Raw genomic sequence first — 20,428 nt, 5'->3', positions numbered from 1 at the left:
GGTTCCAGTCACAATAACCAGCCCCTAGGTGAGGGGGGGCACTCCCGCACCGGCGCACAATGCCAGGGAGCTGTGCGGCTCCTCACGCGGCACACGGTTCAAACCAGCGGGGGCCGGGGCCCACGGTAAAGGAAGGGCTCCCTCTGATCCGGTGCACATTGCCAGGGAGTGGCGCTGCTCTCCACGCGGTACGAGTGTCCAGCCGGCGGTGGGTCGGCCCTAGCTGAGGAGGGGGGCTCCCCCGCACTGGTGCATTCTGCCAGGGAGAAGCGTGAGCTCCCCACGTGGCTGGGGGGTAAGGCTCCTCATCTTCAATAAAGTCTGGCACGGGCCGCCGTGCCGTTAGGTAGGCAGGGATCAGGGGAAGGAGTAGTCTCTCACGCATGGCTTCTCCGTTTTAGTTTTACACATATGACTCCGCCATTAGTCTCTCACGCATGGCTCCGCCATTAGTCTCTCACGCATGGCTCCGCCATTAGTCTCTCACGCATGGCTTCTCCGCTTTAGGTTTACACACAGGACTCCGCCATTAGAGTCTCTCACGCATGGAGATTTAAAAAAAAATAATAATTTCCTCACCAGGCCCAGCTGCGCTGGGACTAGTCTCCCATCTCACCATAGCTAAGAGACTGATGGCCAATTCCTTGGCCAGTAATACTCTGAGGGCTTACAAGACAGCTTGGCACCTGTTTCAGAGATATGAGAACACCTACCCGGCCGCTGGCCGGGGACCTATCACTCACCTATTGGGCTTTGTCTGGGTTTTTGCCACTCTCAATTAAACCTGTCCTATAGCATTGTTAACTATACATGGCAGGTATTCAGCACCATTGGTACAGGCTACATCCGGACCTACCGTCACTCTTCTCCGCCCACCCGATCAAAGCGGCGTTGAAGGGTTTGCGCAAGATGTCTGTTGTGAAACGACATGTGCGTCAGCCATTTACCGGTAGCTTGTTCAGGCCGTGACAGGCAAACTGCAGGGGCAAACCGTTCGGGCCACAGGTTAGCGCTCTGGTAGAAACAGCCTTGTACCTGGCCTTCCATGGATTCCTCAGGTCAGGCGAGCTCATGGGCACCAATACGCTGGCTGGGTGCCTGCGGAAAGGTCAGCTCATCCGGCGCGGGTCCATCTATGTCCTCACCTTGGCCTCGTCCAAGACGTCACGGCCGGGGCAACCAGTGGCGGTCAGATACTTTCCCACGGACAGCAGATGGTGTCCGGTGCAGGCCTTGGAAGCTTGGCTGCGTAGTATTTAGTCCAAGCGGCATGTTCTCCCGTACTCGAACTAGGCAATGCCCAGCTAACCACCGCAGCCTTTCTTACGTACATTCAGGTTAGTTGACAGGTTCAGGGGTCGGTCCTCGCTGGATCACAGGACATTCCTTCCGCATTGGCGCGGCAGCGGCGGCGTCCATGCATAAGGTGCCAGTACATGTCATCAAACGGTTGGGTCATCGCAGTTCCGCGTGTTCCATGCGTAATATCCCGGATCCTTATACGAAATATCATTGGCTTTCGAGTTTTGGTCTGTAGTTTCTGTTATCTAGTTTTCTAAATCCTATGCATGGTTCTTTTGGCCCCTTTAGGCTACCCTTCGATAAGCAGTTCCGGCATAACTCTGCTGCTTCTAGGTTGGGGGGGTGGAGTATAGGCTTAGGTAGGTTACCCTCTCAGCATGAGCCGATCCGAGCGCAAGTGGTAGGCAATTAAGAGTGCCGCATTTGTGTAAGGGGAGGCGGGGCGTTCACTATTTAAACCTGGCCCTCCTCCCCCCACTTGTCGGTTCGAACGATTTCAACCCACCCAGGAGCTCTCCCTTCTTTCAGGTCTCATCATTGGGGTAGCCCCCTTTAGGCTACCCTTCGATAAGCAGTTCCGGCATAACTCTGCTGCTTCTAGGTTGGGGGGGTGGAGTATAGGCTTAGGTAGGGTACCCTCTCAGCATGAGCCGATCCGAGCACAAATAAAATAATCAGCAGGCACTCACCATCTGAATTTCACATATATAACACATTTAATAAAATTATTGATTAAATAAAATATTATGGATAATACTATAATATATCTTAAAACTTTACATACAATATATAAAATTATGACCATATAACTAATTACAAATGGATAAGTATCAGATGTTATAGAATCGAAAAATAGAAAATCAGATAAAAAAAATCGGATAAAAAAATCGGATGGAGTATCGCATAGAATTATTTTGATGGGATTTTTTCAAATGATATTCGAATACAGTTTCAAGTATCCATTAGGGCTCTTTCACACTTGCGTTCTTTTCTTCCGGCATAGAGTTCCGTCGATCAGGATTATCCTAATGCATTCTGAATGGAGAGAAATCCGTTCAGGATGCATCAGGATGTCTTCAGTTCCGGAACGGAACGTTTTTTGGCCGGAGAAAATACCGCAGCATGCTGCGCTTTTTGCTCCGGCCAAAAATCCGGAACACTTGCCGCAAGGCCGGATCCGGAATGAATGCCCATTGAAAGGCATTGATCCGGATCCGGCCTTAAGCTAAACGTCGTTTCGGCGCATTACCGGATCCGACGTTTAGCTTTTTCTGAATGGTTACCATGGCTGCTGGGACGCTAAAGTCCTGGCAGCCATGGTAAAGTGTAGTGGGGAGCGGGGGAGCAGTATACTTACTCCAGAGTGACGTTAGGGCGCCCCAAGTGCATGGATCATGTGATCACATGGATCACGTCATCCATGCGCATGGGGCGCCCTGACGTCATTCTGGAGCGCCCCGGGAGCCGCACGGACTGTAAGTATACTGCTCCCCCGCTCCCCACTACTACTATGGCAGCCAGGACTTTAATAGCGTCCTGGCTGCCATAGTAACACTGAACGCATTTTGAAGACGGATGCGTCTTCAAATGCTTTCAGTTCACTTGTGTTTTTCCGGATCCGACGTGTAATTCCGGCAAGTGGAGTACACGCCGGATCCGGACAACGCAAGTGTGAAAGAGGCCTTAGATATCTAAAATGTACTTGTCTATATGTCCTTATTGACAATCCAATACAAAGTTCCTTACAGAAAGTACGTAATTGCAATATATAATAGACCAAGTTTCAATCGGTCTTTTATCGCAGATATCCTTAATTTATGCACTGAAGTGTCTGTTGTTTTCAATAGGACACTAAGGCTGTGCAGTTATATCAATGGGTAACTTTCGAATTAATAATACGATTTGTCTTGCATAAGATCAGATAGTCAATTGTTCGTATAAAATTCGATAGCGCTTACTGTAGAGGCGTCCCTCTCACAGTTGAGCTACTCACCCAGACCCAGAACTTATGTCTTTTCTTTTCGTATAGTGTAGTTATGGCGTTCAGCTGTCGGCGTCCCACGTGGTAGTAGGTAGATACGTATTAAGAAAAAGACGAAGTTGTGGAGGTTGTCTTGAATAATTCCAGCATTTTTAGGGTATGTACTTCTTGATCCTGCAGGATAATTTATTTGGTAGTTTGGTAGGTGATTTTTATCCGATTTTTTTATCTGATTTTCTATTTTACGATTCTATAACATCTGATACTTATCCATTTGTAATTAGTTATATGGTCATAATTTTATATATTGTATGTAAAGTTTCAAGATATATTATAGTATTATCCATAATATTTTATTTAATCAATCATTCTTTTAAATGTGTTTATATATGTGAAATTCAGATGGTGAGTGCCTGCTGATTATTTTATATTTGTTTAAATGAAGAGAGTAGGTGAATCACTTGCAGCAGGGCACCATTACCACGGTGACAAGTGGAGTGAGCCACTATAACTTGTAATCCTAGTATGCAATATTAAATGGTGCCATTAGAATGTACAACTTGTCCTTATACGGCTATGTGAACGGAAAAGTAAAAAAGCTATGGCATCAAGAAGACGGGGAGTAAAAAACAAAAACACAAAAATGGAAAATCACTTGGTCATGAAGAGGTTAATATATCTCAACTGTCGAGTTTAAACCCTGGAATTCTACATACTGGGTATTGAAGAAAAGTGAGAGCCACTCTTTGAGAGACTTAATGCCTGAGATGATAAGACGCAGAGGTGGTGGGAACGTCCTCATGTGTCTTTGGCAAACTATGGAAGATGTCTTCTCCATTCTAGCTTCCTCACTACTCAACTGCCAGGAGCAACTCCACCAGACGCAACCTAAATGTTAGTGGCTGTAGGACCTGATGATGTCACAGTCATGTGATCAGTTACATGGGAGAGCTGTAAATGTTATTGGCTACAGGACCTTTGATGATGTCACAGTCATGTGATCAGTTACATGGGAGGGCTGTAAATGTTTTTGGCTACAGGACCTTTGATGATGTCACAGTCATGTGATCAGTTACATGGGAGGGCTGTAAATGTTTTTGGCTACAGGACCTTTGATGATGTCACAGTCATGTGATCAGTTACACCCCACACGGCTGTCCTTGTTTTGTATTCAGGTAAAGAGAGATTGTTAAAGTTTTGCACTTGGGACTGCTTGTTGGAGGGGATGTTCTTTTACATGGGCCTGTATTTTGGAGGAGGCTGCGGGGAGTTTTATTTACATGTGAATGCATGTTGGAGGAGTCTGAAGGGAGAGAGAGGGTTTTTTGAAGGTGGGCTGCCTGTTAGAGGGGTAGTGAGGTTCTCCTGTACCTTCTGGTGTTTGGTGGTCTTCCAGGTTCCTGATATTGATGGCCTGTCCTCAGGTTAGGTCATTAATATCTGATCGGTGAAGGTCTGACACTCCTGCACCCCCACCAGTCGACTGTTCCCTGCAGCCTCCATACAGAACCTAGCTCATGAATGGAACAGGAAGCAGACGGCTCCGTTCAAGGTGTAGTGGCCGTGCTGGGTTACTGCAGCTCAGCTACCACTGAATAGAGTGCTGAGCTGCAGTAACCTACACTACACTTTGAACGGACCTGCGCTTCCTGTTCTAGGCTTTGTATCAGAGGCTGCAGGGAACAGCTGATCTGTGGGAGTACAGGGTGTCGGCATACCTCCCAACATTCAAAGAGGAACAGTATGTGCGGCGCCAATGTTTTCAGCATTATGCCCCAAAACATAACTAAACAACTAATCTCACCTAGTCCCCTAAATACCACAACATATTAATTATTCCTCCTTTATGCCACCACACAGTAGTTATGCCAGCATTGTGCCTACTTCACAGTAGTTATGCCCAGATATGTGCCCTCTCACAGTAGTTATGACAGATATGTGCCCCCTCACAGCGATGCCCATATATGTGCCCCTCACAGCATTGTGCCTTCTTCACAGTAGTTATCCTCAGCTATGTGCCCCTCACAGTAGCGATGCCCATAAATGTGCCCCCTCACAGTAATATGTCCAGCTGTGCCCCCTCACAGTAATATGCCCAGGTTTGTGCCCCCTCACAGTAATATGCCCAGCTGTGCCCCCTTCAGCGGACGCAGTGTAGAGGCAAAGGACCAGGTTGTAAATCACTCTTCAGTGTTTATTCACACTTATAACACAACAGTCACTTTTCAGGCTTGGTGCTTGTTCACACAGAGAAAAACAAAATAAAGTTCACCTGGTATCCTGGGTGTCAGTTTACACCCGGCTGAATGCTCAGCCTCAGACAGTCCACTTGCAGGCTTTAAGATGGCCTGCTCGCCTGACACATGGTCTTCAGACCTCGGCACAGAGATCTCCAGAGCTCCACTGCCGGGTGGTGTGGATTACCTCTCTCTGACAGTGGAGCTCTGGAGATCTCTGTGCTGAGGTCTGAAGACCGTGTGTCAGGCGAGCAGGCCATCTTAAAGCTTGCAAGTGGACTGTCTGAGGCTGAGCATTCAGCCGGGTGTGAACTGACACCCAGGATACCAGGTGAACTTTATTTTGTTTTTCTGTGTGTGAACAAGCACCGAGCCTGAAAAGTGACTGCTGTGTTATAAGTGTGAAAAAACACTGAAGAGTGATTTACAACCTGGTCCTTTGCCTCTATACTGCGTCCGCTGACCGGTCTACCAGAGCGAATCCCCACAATTGGTGGAGGATGCGGGCACCAGGGCACCTGCGGGCACCAGCAAGCATTGTCTGTGCGGAGTGCTGCGGAAATTGCTGTACGGTGATATAAAGTGTTGCTAGCGGCAAGCATCCGGGCTGAAAAGTAAAAGGCAAAGTGTTGCTGGGAGCAGCGACAAGACAGAACGAACAGGTGCTGCTGACTGCTGCTGTAAGGCTGTGTGGAGCTTAAAGAGCCAGTAGCCCAAATTTACAGAGACTGACCTGTGGAAATTTTTTGGTCAAAATGGCGACCTGGGTGAAAGATGGTCCGGTGTGGTGGAAACCACTCATACCGAGGGTGATGTCATCTGTGGGAAGTGGCCCGGTTTGGCGGAAAACCAAGGCCACAGAGGAAGTAATGGAGCAGCTGGTGCTGGAAACTAATTCCTTGTTGAGAAAGCCGAGTGCTGCACTTGGAGAGGCTGCTCTGAACTTGGCTGAGAGTGGAGTGCCGGAGGAAAAAATATATGCCGTTGCCAAGGGCAACCGACAGGAAGAGAGTGAGATGGAAAGCAGTGCGGCTCTCCAGAGTTCTGGCATTACCTGCCAGTGGGTGCGGCTGGAGTGACCGGAGTCGAGGTGTTTCCAATGGCAACGACTGCACTGAGGAGCCTCTGTGTGTTCGGATGACCCGGAACCAAGGGCTGGAGGTTCCCAAGTGTTGATAAATGTTGAGAGAATACAGCTGGGGGAACCCAATGTGGAAAGTGTGGCAGTGCTAGAGGGTGCACCACATGTACCAGAGGTGGATAGGCAGTCTCACAGCGGGCATCCTGTCACAACGCCAGGGGGGGTCATGTGACCCCCCCGTATCGGCGATCGTCACAAACCGCAGGTCAATTCAGACCTGCGGTTTGCGGCTTTACCTGCGGTTGCGGCGGCGGTGCCATCAGGTCCCCATGCGGCTGTGGGGGGGGGACCCGATGGCATGGAAGGCAGCGCGATACCTTCCTGAGGCATCGCGCTGCCTTACAGTGAAGAGCCTGTGAGATCCAGCCCCCTGGATCTCACAGGCTGGAAGCTGTATGAGTAATACACACAGTATTACTCATACAGCCAATGCATTTAAATACAGAAGTATTGGAATGCATTGTAAAGGATTAGACCCCCAAAAGTTCAAGTCCCAAAGTGGGACCAAAAAAAATGTGAAAAAAAAAAGTTGAAAAAATTAAGTTTTACCCCAAAAAAATTTAAAGTTTCAAGTAAAAATAAACAAAAACGTAATTTTCCCCAAATAAAGTTTAAAAAATAGGCGGGAAAAAAAAGTATACATATTAGGTATCGCCGCGTCCGATAAAAAATAAAAACTGTGCTAAATAAACCATTTTTTTGTCACCTTACATCACAAAAAGTACAACAGCAAGTGATCAAAAAGGCGTTTGCCCACCAAAATAGTACCAATCTAACCGTCGCCTCATCCCGCAAAAAATGAGCCCCTACCTGAGACAATCGCCCAAAAAATAAAAAAAACTATGGCTCAGAATATGGAGACACTAAAACATCATTTATTTTGTTTGAGAAAAGCTGTTATTGTGTAAAACTTACATAAATAAAAAAAAGTATACATATTAGGTATCGCCGCGTTCGTATCGACCGGCTCTAAGAAAATATCACATGACCTAACCTCTCAGATGAACACCGTAAAAAACAAAAAATAAAAAGTGTGTTAAATAAACCATTTTTTGTCACCTTACATCACAAAAAGTGTAATAGCAAGCAATCAAAAAGTCACACGCACCCCAAAATAGTGCCAATAAAACCGTCATCTCATCCCGCACAAATAATACCCTACCCAAGGTAATCGCCCAAAAACTGAAAAAATGATGGCTCTCAGACTATGGAAACACTAAAACATGATTTTTTTTGCTTCAAAAATGAAATAATTGTGTAAAACTTACATAAATAAAAAAAAGTATACATATTAGGTATCGCCGCATCCGTGACAACCTGATCTATAAAAATATCACATGATCTAACCTGTCAGATGAATGTTGTAAATAACAAAAAATAAAAACGGTGCCAAAACAGCTATTTCTTGTTATCTTGCCTCACAAAAAGTGTAATATAGAGCAACCAAAAATCATATGTACCCTAAACTAGTACCAACAATACTGCCACCCTATCCTGTAGTTTCTAAAATGGGGCCATTTTTTTGGAGTTTCTACTCTAGGGGTGCATCAGGGGGGGCTTCAAATGGGACATGGTGTCAAAAAAAACAGTCCAGCAAAATCTGCCTTCCAAAAACCGTATGGCTTCCTTTCCTTCTGCACCCTTCCGTGTGCCTGTACAGCTGTTTACGACCACATATGGGGTGTTTCTGTAAACTACAGAATCAGAGCCATAAATATTGAGTTTTGTTTGGCTGTTAACCCTTGCTTTGTTACAGGGAAAAATGGAGTAAAATGGAAAATTTGCCCAAAAATTTAAATTCTGAAATTTAATCTCCATTCGCCAATAACTCTTGTGGAACACCTAAAGGGTTAACGACGTTTGTAAAATCTGTTTTGAATACCTTGAGGCGTGTAGATTATTTACATGGGGTCATTTTTATGGAGTTTCTACTCTAGGGTTGCATCAGGGGGGCTTCAAATTGGACATGGTGTCAAAAAAAACAGTCCAGCAAAAGCTGCCTTCCAAAAACCGTATGGCATTCCTTTCCTTCTGCGCCCTGCTGTGTGCCCGTACAGCGGTTTACGACCACACATGGGGTGTTTCTGTAAACGAAAGAATCAGGGCCATAAATATTGAGTTTGGTTTGGCTGTTAACCCTTGCTTTGTAACCGTAAAAAAATTATTAAAATGGAAAATCTGCCAAAAAAGTGAAATTTTGAAATTGTATCTCTATTTTCCATTAATTCTTGTGGAACACCTAAAGGGTTAACGACGTTTGTAAAATCTGTTTTGAATACCTTGAGGCGTGTAGATTATTTACATGGGGTCATTTTTATGGAGTTTCTACTCTAGGGTTGCATCAGGGGGGCTTCAAATTGGACATGGTGTCAAAAAAAACAGTCCAGCAAAAGCTGCCTTCCAAAAACCGTATGGCATTTCTTTCATTTTGCGCCCTGCCGTGTGCCCGTACAATGGTTTACGACCACATATGGGGCGTTTCTGTAAACTAAAGAATCAGGACCATAAATTGTATCTCTATGTTCCATTAATTCTTGTGGAACACCTAAAGGGTTAACAAAGTTTGTAAAATCAGTTTTGAATACCTTGAGGGGTGTAGTTTATAGAATGGGGTCATTTTTGGGTGGTTTCTATTATGTAAGCCTCGCAAAGTGACTTCAGACCTGAACTGGTCCCTAAAAATTGGGTTTTTGAAAATTTCTGAAAAATTTCAAGATTTGCTTCTAAACTTCTAAGCCTTGTAACATCCCCAAAAAATTAAATATAATTCCCAAAATGATCCAAACATGAAGTAGACATATGGGGAATGTAAAGTAATACATTTTTTTGGAGGTATTACTCTATAATTTTAGCAGTGTCATGAAGTACAATATGTGACGAAAAAACTATCTCAGAACGGCCTGGGTAAGTAAAAGCGTTTTAAAGTTATCAGCAGTTAAAGTGACACTGGTCAGATTTGCAAAAAATGGCCAAGTCCTTAAGGTAAAATAGGGCTGAGTCCTAAAGGGGTTAAAGGTCAGGGCAGAATCTAATGTTACCCCCAGGCAGCAGACCTGTGAGACTAGAGAAAGCGTTGTACTATTAAATGTAATGGACAGGTCATGTAGGGGGGCGGAGTGACATGGGGGAAAGACAATGAATTCTGAATAGGGGCTTTAAATATATTTTTGACCTTCCCAGACCTTCCTCATGAGCATCAAAGAAGGGAAAAATCCCAAACCATCTCCTGGCCCCTCTTCAAGAGCAGCTAATGGGAGACTCAAGCCCATAACCGAAGATGTTAATCACCCACTCATCTTCCAGCAATCCTTACTGTTCCAACCTTTAAAATTCTGCATCTGTCAGCCAAAGAGTACAATAGGGGATTGGGAAGCACAAGACTGCCAGATGACTTGTCCCTCTGTAAAGTCTCATAGCAAATTTTACAAAATTGCTTCTTCCATAACAAAGTACGAAATGTATCTTGTGAAAAGACCACAGATGAATACACACCGGTGAGTTGTGGAGAATATACAAAAGCTGCAGCATCATAACCGTCTTTATCAAATTTTCACGACCTATGTCCAAAAGTGGCATTTTTTGTGTAAACTTCACCATTAACAGTGTTAGGTTAGCCTCTATGAAATCAGACACTCTTGCCAATATTTCCACCCACAAATATTTAAAGATTCTCACAACCAGCAGATTAGTATGGTAAAATTACTGATTTAGCACAGTTGATATTCCGGACTGAATGCGTCCAAAGTCTGTTATAATAGTTAAAAAAGGATCAATAGGGACTTCCGGTTCCGGCGCGCACATGTAAGGAGGTGAGCAGAGAGAGCTCCGTCTCCCCGGACACTAACAGCGGGTGTTGCCGAGACCCGGGGCTTCATCACCCCGACTATACATCTCCCCGACACAGAGGGAGGTAGATGGAGAAGTTTATAGTGCGCAATGGCACCCCGCTAGCCAGCTCGCCAGCTCGCCTCTCCCGCCGCGCGACCTAGCTGAACTTCAGAAGGGCAAGATGGCGGACCCTAGGAAGATGTTGACCCGCTCGTCCTCACAAACTTCTCAGCCACAAGAGGCGGAGGAGCTAATACTCACACAGCTGGAAGGGGCTCAGCAGGCTGGCGATTTGGAATCTTCCTGCAGAGAAATGGCCATAGCGGTAGCAAAATTATTGACGCCAGATATAAAAGCCACTTTGGAAGCAACGATCTCAACTTCCTTAAAGCAACTGCAGGCGACGGTGAATCAACACTCGGAGCAAGTGCAAGAACTTGAGCAAAGAATGGGCATTGTGGAGGACGAGCTGGAGAGAGTTCACACCCAGCTCAGGGACGTTACACAGTCTAACAAGGCGCTCCGAGATAAAGTTGAGGACTTGGAAAACAGGTCCCGCAGAAGCAATCTGCGTATTCTCGGTTTACCGGAGAACATCCCAGTGCATCAGCTATCTCGGATCTGCTCAGACGAGTTACCACAAGCATTGGGACTCCAGGCCCCAGCAACGGTCGAGAGGGCGCACAGAATCGGCCCGCCGCAAGATACCGGTGAGACCGAACCGCAGAGGAGACCCAGAACGACCATAGTAAAGTACCTGAAGTACACAGATAAGGAGGCCATCCTGTTCAAGTATAGAAGGCTCAAGCAGCCGCTCAAATTACGCGGCCATCAGATTTTAATTTTTGGGGACTATTCCATGGAGGTCTCCAAGAAAAGGAGAGCCTTTTCTCAAATATGTACCCAGCTAGTAAACAAGAAAGTAAAGTTTGCCCTGATCTACCCGGCGGTACTGAGAGTGTTCAGGACGGATGGTGGAGTGGACACTTACCTTACACTTTCGGATGCAGCAGATGCCCTGGAGGACTGCAACATACCAAGGGACCTAGCCACAAGATCGCCTAATAGTGGAGCCGATTCGCCAAGAGAGGGTCGCTTTGGTAATGCAAGAAATACGTGGTCAACTGCATTACCTGGAGTATCTCCGAGACGAAAGAGAAATCCTGCTTCCAGTCCGGACTGGGGATAACCGCACTAAGTATCATTTACTTAGCGGGGAGTCGCAAATCAATGCTGTGGATGGCGGCCTACGCTTGTAAGGAACTCAGTAAGAAATGTATGGGTTTTTTTCTTTTCATGCGCTGATTAGGTCTAGCGGAGGGGAGGTTAGTAGGCAAGTTTAATATCATTGTATGCATTTTGTCCGGGGAGAGGAGGTCAGAAATGGAAGAAGTGGTTTTAAGAAATGGACTCTAGGCTAGAGGTATGCAGCAGTCTAGCCCAGGTCGGTGCGAAAAAAGAGGAGTCTATAGAAGATTTGCTGTTTTGTTTGAGCGCTCTCAGGGTTCTCAGGGGAGAGAGTGTCTACATGTTTACCGGGGTTATGTTGGGAGGGGGGATTATGTTTATTATGCCATCTAATAACTTGAATTGCAATGTCACTGACGGGCTTTATGGGAGGATGTTCGCCGGGAACCGGCCTCCCAAAGGTGCTTATACTTTACTAATACCATATATCCAGCCCAAATGATTAAATTGGTATCCTGGAATGCTAGAGGGCTGAGGTCTCCTCATAAAAGAATAATGGTCCTACGCCACCTAAAGAGATTACAGGCTGATATAGCCTTGATTCAGGAGACGCACCTGGGAGGCTGATTTTTGGCGGATGCGACGCATGTGGGTGGGACAAATATACGGCTCTCCCTCAGACGGAAGAAGAGCAGGTGTGATGATATTAATCCATAAGAAGCTTAGATGTGAGGTTTTATCGACAGATGGGGATGATAAAGGCAGATTACTGAAGCTTGATCTAGATACCGATGCAGGCAGGTTAACATTGTTTAATGTATATGGGCCTAATGCTATGCAAGCTAGTTTTTTTTCCAGAGTTGGAGCTGAAGGTTGTGCAGGAGAGTTGTGATAGTATGGTAGTGATGGGAGACCTTAATGTAGTTCATAACACACAGGAAGACTGCAGGAGGGTAGAGGCAATAGATATGCAGAGACGAGGAACAACTGTTCAGAGAATGACACTTGACTCCTTTTTGCAATCTACTGCCCTGAAAGATGTTTGGAGGCACCTAAACCCGACGGAGCGCGAGTTTACCCATTTCTCGCCCGCTCATCAGTCATGGTCCAGAATAGACTATGCACTTATCTCACCAGGACTGATGGGGAAGGTGAAGGGAGTAGAGATACTAGATATTCTAATATCTGATCATGCCCCAGTATCTCTTTCCCTCTTGGAAAATATACCCAGAGGTACAGATTATATATGGCGCATGCCCAGTTATTTGGCCACAGATGAGGAATTTCTCCTACAGCTGAAAGGGTGGTGGTGGGAATTTACAGATACTAACAGGGAGCACCGAGATAATTATACCCTATTCTGGGACACAGCTAAGGCAGTCATTAGGGGGCGAATAATTTCGTACGCCGCAGCTAAAAATAAGAAACTGGCCCAGAAAATGAATGCAGCAACAGAGGAGGTGAGACGTACATATACGACTTTCCTAAATAATCTAACAGATATTAGTAAAACCCAATGGGTCACGGCTAAACACAGTTATGATTTCTATGTTGAACAAAATACAAAACTGACTGGGGATTATAAAAAGTCGCATCTATTCAAATATGGAAATAAGGCAGGGAGGATGCTGTCTAATCTAGCCAGGCCTTATGTGCCTAACACCAATATTAAAAGCTTAATAAATGCGTCGGGGCACAGGGTTACAGACCCGAAAGGAATAGTAGACTGCTTTGGGCAATTCTATGCTGCTTTATACGGTCAAGCAGAATATGATGCTAAATTAGCAGAGGAGCTCATATCTAAGATCTCGCTACCGCGGCTTACAGAGGAAATGTGCGCCCATCTTAATGAGCAGATCACGGAAGATGAGGTCAAATCTACCATTAAATCCCTTGTAAGTGGGAAAGCTCCGGGCCCGGACGGATTTGGAGCAGACTTTTATAAAGGTCTCAAAGAAGAAATCACCCCTTTTTTAACATTGCTTTTCAATAGTTGCCTGGGGGGTCAGGGTATCATGCAATCTGGGAACATGGCGCATATCAAACTCATCCCCAAACCAGGCAAAGATATGGAGCAGCCCGCCTCATACCGACCAATCTCTTTAATTAACCAAGACCTTAAAATACTGACCAAATTATTAACTAATAGATTGGCACAACATATGCCGTACCTTATAGGGTCGCACCAGGTGGGATTTATAAAAAATAGAGCGGCGGTGACTAACATCAGATCGGTTTTGGTGGCGCAGGACTATGTTCATCATGGTCCTGGAGGTGTGGGAAGGAGCCCTGCCTTGTTGTCTGTCGATGCAGAGAAAGCTTTCGACACTGTAAACTGGAACTGGTTGTGGAGATCCATGACTGCTTTCGGAGTAGAGGGATCTTTCAAATCATTAGTTGAGAACATCTATCAGAGCCTGCAAGCTCAGGTTAGTTTGCCCGGCTTCTTGTCGGCCCCTTTCCGGCTCGGCAGAGGTACAAGGCAGGGCTGCCCTTTATCTCCCCTCCTGTTCAATTTGGCTCTAGAACCACTGGTACAACACCTGATTCAGTCGGATATTTTTAAAGGGATCCGGATAGGTAAGAAATAACTTAAACTAGTTTGCTTTGCAGACGATATATTGCTATTTATAGACTCCCCGCACCTTTGCCTTAAAAAGATACTAGACACTTTTGAATATTTTGGGGGAACTACGGGATATAAAATAAATGTAACTAAGAGCCAATTATTATTCTTGGCTAAAGGGGGGTCTCAAGCCCAACTGGAATGAGACCTTTGCAATGTCGAAGTGGTACCACAGTATTTAACCTATCTAGGTATCAAAGTAGGGTGTCACCCATCCTCGCTGTATAAATTAAATTATGATCCCCTAATCAGGAAAATAGAAACGGAGTTAGACAAATGGGCTAAACTACCGCTTTCGCTTTTTGGGAGAGCTTACCTCTTAAAAATGGTAAGTTTTGCGAGATTGCTCTATCCTATTCAGACTATACCCCTCCTGCTGACACATATTGATGTCAATAGGATCCAAAGAGCGTTTGTACGGTTCCTTTGGCAAGGAAAACGGCCTAGAATAGCATATGACAAACTTTGCCTCACTAAGTGGGAGGGAGGACTTCAGATGCCGTCCATTAGAAGATATAACTTGGCCTCGCTATTTAGACATGCTAGGGATTGGCTGAAAGGTTCCTCGTACTTTTCAAATACCCCTCTGGAAAGTGAACTGGTCGCACCTTGGGATCTAGTAGCCTTATTACACACAAGAGTCCGAGATCTCCCTAAGCCGTTCAAAGAATATGTAGTTCTGAGGGATTCTCTGGCTGCATGGCGGAGCATACACAAATTATATAAATTGCCCATGTACATTACTCCCTATATGCCATTGTGGAATCTCCCAGCATTTCCGGAGGGTAGGCAATCTGGTCTTCTCAGAATGTGGAAGAGTAAAGGGATTCTTATATTGCAACAATTACTGAGTGAGGGAGGTACTGGGCTTTTAACATGGGCTGAGGTTCAGTCCAAATATCAGATCCCAGCTTCCCATTTTCTGTCATATAAGCAGTTACACTCATACTGCATGTCTCAATCAGTGAAACTGGGAGACCCTGAGAGATTGAACTGGTTTGGGGCCCTGGTGGGAGCCCAGGATTACTCATTATCTGACCTTTTATAGGAGAATGCAGAACATTCTTTCTACCCCATTAGGAGATAAAGTGTATAAGAGGTGGGAAGAAGAACTAGGGGATGATACAGTCACTCCTAAATTGAGGGAAGGGATGGAGAAAGTGAGACAGGCGATTACAAGTGAAACATGGAGGGAGATGCATTTTAGGATCCTTCATAAAGCTACGTACGCCTTTGACTTATCCTATAGAGACGCGCCTGCACATTATTTGAGATGGTGCCCCAAATGTCTACAGCAAAAGGCTAACTTACTGCATGGGCTTTGGCATTGTCCTAACTTGAAGTCTTTGTGGGAGGAATCTGTCGAATATATCCAGCAAGTATGGGGAATAAAACCACAACTGTCACCTTTGCACTGCATTTTTCATTATATACCACTGGATGAAAAGGGAGAAATATCCCATTCTACTCATATTAAAGGGGTACACTTGTTCCTCTTAGCAGTGGTAAAGACCATACTCAGACATTGGATATATCCCACAGTTCCTACATTCCAAGAAGCATTGGGGGCGATGAAGTATGTCATGTATCTGGATAGGCTAGATGTAGAACGTAGCAAGGAGAAGTCTGCAAAGCAGTTTTTTCATACTTGGGAAAGATTTATTGTTCATTCATTGGCACCAGCAGAAATATCGGAAGTTGTTATGCCTTTCATACATACTAGGTGGTATCTAGAAGGGAAATTGAAGGGTACATTAGATAGATTAGAGGTGGTCTAGAGGGAGAAAATATTAATATGTGATATTCCTATTGTGTACGAATAAGAAGTACTTGGTCCGGAAGTCTTAATATGAGATATTGTCATGGCATTGTAAGTTGGGAAACAGTTGGGAGGGAGGGGGGGGAAATAAAAAATTCGGAAAAGGCACATACTAATTAAATGCTGGACGGCTGTCTAACATGTATATGATCTTGCAAGGCGAAATGTATAATGTACACATGCCTGCGTGCATGAATATTTACTGCAATCTATGTATTTGTATACTGCCTATTTTTTTTCGAAATAAAAATTGTTTTAAAAAAAAAAAAAAAGGATCAATAGAGGTAGCAAGGTCTCCAACATAACGAAAGATGGAGAAGTATGTTACCTTGTCTCACCAATCGAACAACCAAGGGGCTCGATCGCAATTGCGAAGAGCAGGTGAGACACCAGTGCCAATTTCTAAACAGGATCAGGATCCTACTCCTATAGTGTTCATGGTATAAAAAAACAAATGGGACCTTCAGGCTCATAATAAATTTAAAAAGCCTGAATTAAAAATGGAAACTATCGAATTCATTACCAGTCTTCTAGATCAAGATTTTTTTCATGACTCTCCCATTCAGACTTTATATGGCGCCAAAATCTTCACCAAGATCATGACAGTCTCTAGCTATTTACATTACATCAGCATAAAATTCTGATAATACCAGATCTGGACAACTTCCTCATCTCAGCTGGCTCAGAACTTCTGCTCCAATTGTATGTTGAGACAACCTAGAGAAGTTCCACCTAATCACCAGTTGGCAGAAGGTTTTCCTGTTGCAGTAAACTCCGATCCCCTAATGTCATTACTTCCTGCAAACAGGACTCCCTGATGACAGCAGTTTCTTACTTTTGCTGTCAATGTAGTAGCCTTCAGAGATAATGACCATCGTAAGTCTCTTGACTTCTTCTATGTTGGCTGTCTCAAGTTTCTCTGGAGAGACAAGATGTCTGTCAGCTCACTAAAGGATCAACACATGCACTCATTCCATCTTACTTACAGTTTGCTGTATCGGTGGGATCATACGTGAATATAATAGTCCAGGTCACCATTTTCTGTTCACATAATTTACATAAACAGCAACTTTATGATCCAAAATTGGTGTTCGGTGGACAGCTATGGATATGCAGATATACAATGTACTTTGATAAAAATGTGAGCAAGGCCATGTGCATGGATGAGGGAAAGTATTGTTTCTTTCAGCAACTCAGGGCCAGTTGCCAAACATCGTATTTACCCCTTTGCTAAGTTTATGTGGCATTCACAAAAAAAGATACTGTGAACAAAGGTTTGTGGCCTCCACAGGCACCAGACCTAATAGTGTGCGACAGAATATGGAACTTATGGTGTTGCAGAAGGTATTCTTGAACATAAGATGGGAACAAATTTGGAGAAACCACTTCCATTATCTCTTATAGTCATTCTTCAATTATCCCGTAAAAACTTCACAAAAAGCATATAGGGTTCTGTTTTTCATAGAACACGTATAAGACATCTCAATAGCTAAGTCACCTCCATCACACGTTATCGGTTGTCTAATTGTGAAACAATTTGTTGCATATAAGATGTTCTTCCACATCCCGCTTGTGTTCCTTCAGGTGCCTTAGGTATAAGAAGGTCTTGGCCAAAGTTTTCTTTTGAAAGACGATGTTCCTTTCCATCAATGACCCACCAAGGATGGAGAAGGACAGAAACCACTTGGCTGCAAGGATATTAGACCTCACCCTAGAGATCATCTCCTTGATAACTGGAGAGGTGAGTGTTTCACATGACATCTCTCTTATCTCTAGTAATAAAACAGGGAAATTACTGGAAAGGTGAAGGATTCTTAGAATCTCTGTAGTGATCGGCGTCTCCCCATACACAGGATTACACAGTAGTGAAGAAGTCGTCTGGTGAGTGTGTGACACCCCGTGTGTCAGGAGGACGGAGCAGGACCCAGAGCCCCATCACTGAGCCTCCACCTAATTCCCAGATACATGAGCAGAAGATCCTAGAACTTACCACCAGGATCACTGAGCTGCTGAGCGGAGAGGTGAGCTCTGCTGAGAATGCTGGGACATTATACAATAACGCCAAGGGAGGGGTCTGGTAATGACTGTGTCCTTGTGTTGTCAGGTTCCTGTAAGGTGTCAGGATGTCGCTGTCTATTTCTCCATGGAGGAGTGGGAGTATTTAGAAGAACACAAGGATCTGTACAAGGACGTCATGATGGAGAATCACCAGTCCCTCACATCACCGGGTAAGAGGAGACCTTCCATGATTGTAAATGATATTACTGGCCTATCCAGAGGCCATCCTGATTCTGGAAAACCCCTTTACTTTAGAGCAACTGGACTTGTATTTTTTTCTTGAAGACTTTCGCTAGTCATCTGACTGACATTCTCATTTTGAATGGCTTGTACAAGAATTCTGTCACATTAAATACTAGTGACCCATACTTTAGTCGTATATGTAGGCATGTACTTTAAATGGTATACTGTAGGACAGAACAGTGCTCCAAATGGGAAGTATGTGATGAGTGGCCGATGTGTTTACAGTACATCAGGAGTCATCTGATTTGTCTGTCATAGTCATTGGACATTAGTTTATGTTACCATTGTAATGTATACCAGGGGCCTGAAGCCATCAGGCTGCTCACCCACCGGACGCCATCACCACAGGTTCTTTCCTGAAGCTACCACTGCCATATACACCTGGAGCTGCGGACATTACCATCGATTCATCCAGCCCTAAATGGGCACGCAAGTATTATCGATACAAATTAGCTGCTACTAGTCCACAGCTTCTATATTATATTGAATGGTGTTGGCATATACATATACCGTTTGAAGTGTTAGCCATTGTTTATAGTTAACTAATATTAAGAGAACTATCTCTATCTTTTGATTGATATCTGATATCTGTTATTGGCATAACTTGTGGTGATGTTGAAAGTTTAGAGGCAGAGTCCCAATATAACAGACAGACTAGTATACACCTAAATATATGGTTCTGTGTATCTCAGTCTGGCCACAGCCCTCAGCACGAGATGGATGAATGAGCAGGGGGTTTTCATTAATATCGTTACCTCCTCTTGTTCAGCTTTTCACTGATTTTCTCCTGCTGATGGCAACTGATCTAATCATCCTATTGACTTTATCGATCAATATTAATCTAAGCACTGGCCTATTCTATTCTAATTTCTAATATCTTTCTACGTATCCTCAAACGGAGGAGAAAAATATAAAAAGGAAATAAAAATCTTTATACATATATATGTAATAATATTTGTATTATTCTATGGTGATAGGTATTCTTTGCTAAATATGTCCCCTGATGAGCCTGACACCAACCAGGCGAAACGCGTAGGGACATCTCACTTTTGTAATTTCTATATATCTTATCTTCATATTTGGGTGTAGTCTGTCACCGGGTTATGTTATTTGTGTACATTTATTATTTTTTCTTGTGTAGATTAGCCCAGGCACCTTATAGGGTCCCCTCTATATAGGCATCCGCCCCTATAGGGTCAACTAGGGACTCTAGGAGGCACGAGAAACGGGATCGCCCCTATCGGGGCGGCCATTCCGTATTAGGTAGGGCTACTACGTTAGGGTCCTAAATAGGGCTATTACCTCCCTAAATAGGTTTCATTAACATCTACTAACCATCATCAAACATCTTGCTACTTAATCACTCTGACCCTAGTTTTCAAATTTATTTTTCCTTTTTTTCTTTCTATGTTTATTGATTAATTATTACTTAGAGGGCTTCATTGACTATTTTATTTATAAATATTAAAAGTTATATTTTAGAATCATGGCATTACTGTGACTTTGCCATCAGGATAGAGTCAGGAGGCCACCATGCACATGGTCACTGAACCCTCCAAAATTTTCAGGTTGGACCCATACACTTCTAATGGGTATGGCCCTAAATCCTGCCAATGATAATTAGTTGAGATGTGATAAACATGCTAGGCAGTTGAAATCTAAAGCCAGCCATACACATGAGATAGTTGTTGACGGAACAATAGTTCGCCCAACAGGCACCTCTTCTGATCCTCCCGTACATATGAATGCTACTCCAAGCATGCATATGTAGTTATGCACTCCTCTGGCAGCGGCTTATCTCCCCTCTAAGTAAAGGATCGAGGAGTTGATTAGCCTTTACATACACATTATACATGTAACCACATTTGTTTAGCAGTTTAATGTGTAACCTATAATATGCTATGAAAACTTATGAAACGGTAGTATGTTACCATGTTGGCCTAATGCGTTGCACCACTCGTGCTGGCACTTGTTAAATCTGTTCATGTTCTTGAAGAATTAGTTT

The 20,428-nt window shown here is 44.2% G+C and overlaps 1 protein-coding gene across 1 annotated transcript in view; it reads left to right on the top strand.

Annotated features, from left to right (window-relative positions):
• The first annotated feature begins 4,417 nt into the window (after positions 1 to 4,417).
• Positions 4,418 to 20,428, top strand: part of LOC120999383 (oocyte zinc finger protein XlCOF8.4-like) — an 81,096-nt gene continuing 65,085 nt past the window's right edge. Inside the window, exons 1-4 of the mRNA XM_040430252.1 lie at positions 4,418 to 4,458; positions 17,707 to 17,863; positions 17,976 to 18,143; positions 18,227 to 18,350. Coding sequence (XP_040286186.1) covers positions 17,756 to 17,863; positions 17,976 to 18,143; positions 18,227 to 18,350 — 400 coding nt within the window. The 5' untranslated portion in view covers positions 4,418 to 4,458; positions 17,707 to 17,755. The remainder of the gene's footprint in view (positions 4,459 to 17,706; positions 17,864 to 17,975; positions 18,144 to 18,226; positions 18,351 to 20,428) is intronic.

This window comes from Bufo bufo, chromosome 4 (genome assembly GCF_905171765.1).
Source record: "Bufo bufo chromosome 4, aBufBuf1.1, whole genome shotgun sequence".
Classification (NCBI taxonomy): domain Eukaryota; kingdom Metazoa; phylum Chordata; class Amphibia; order Anura; family Bufonidae; genus Bufo; species Bufo bufo.
The sequence above is the reverse complement of the archived record's forward strand: the minus strand, read 5'-3'. Positions and strand labels throughout refer to the sequence as shown.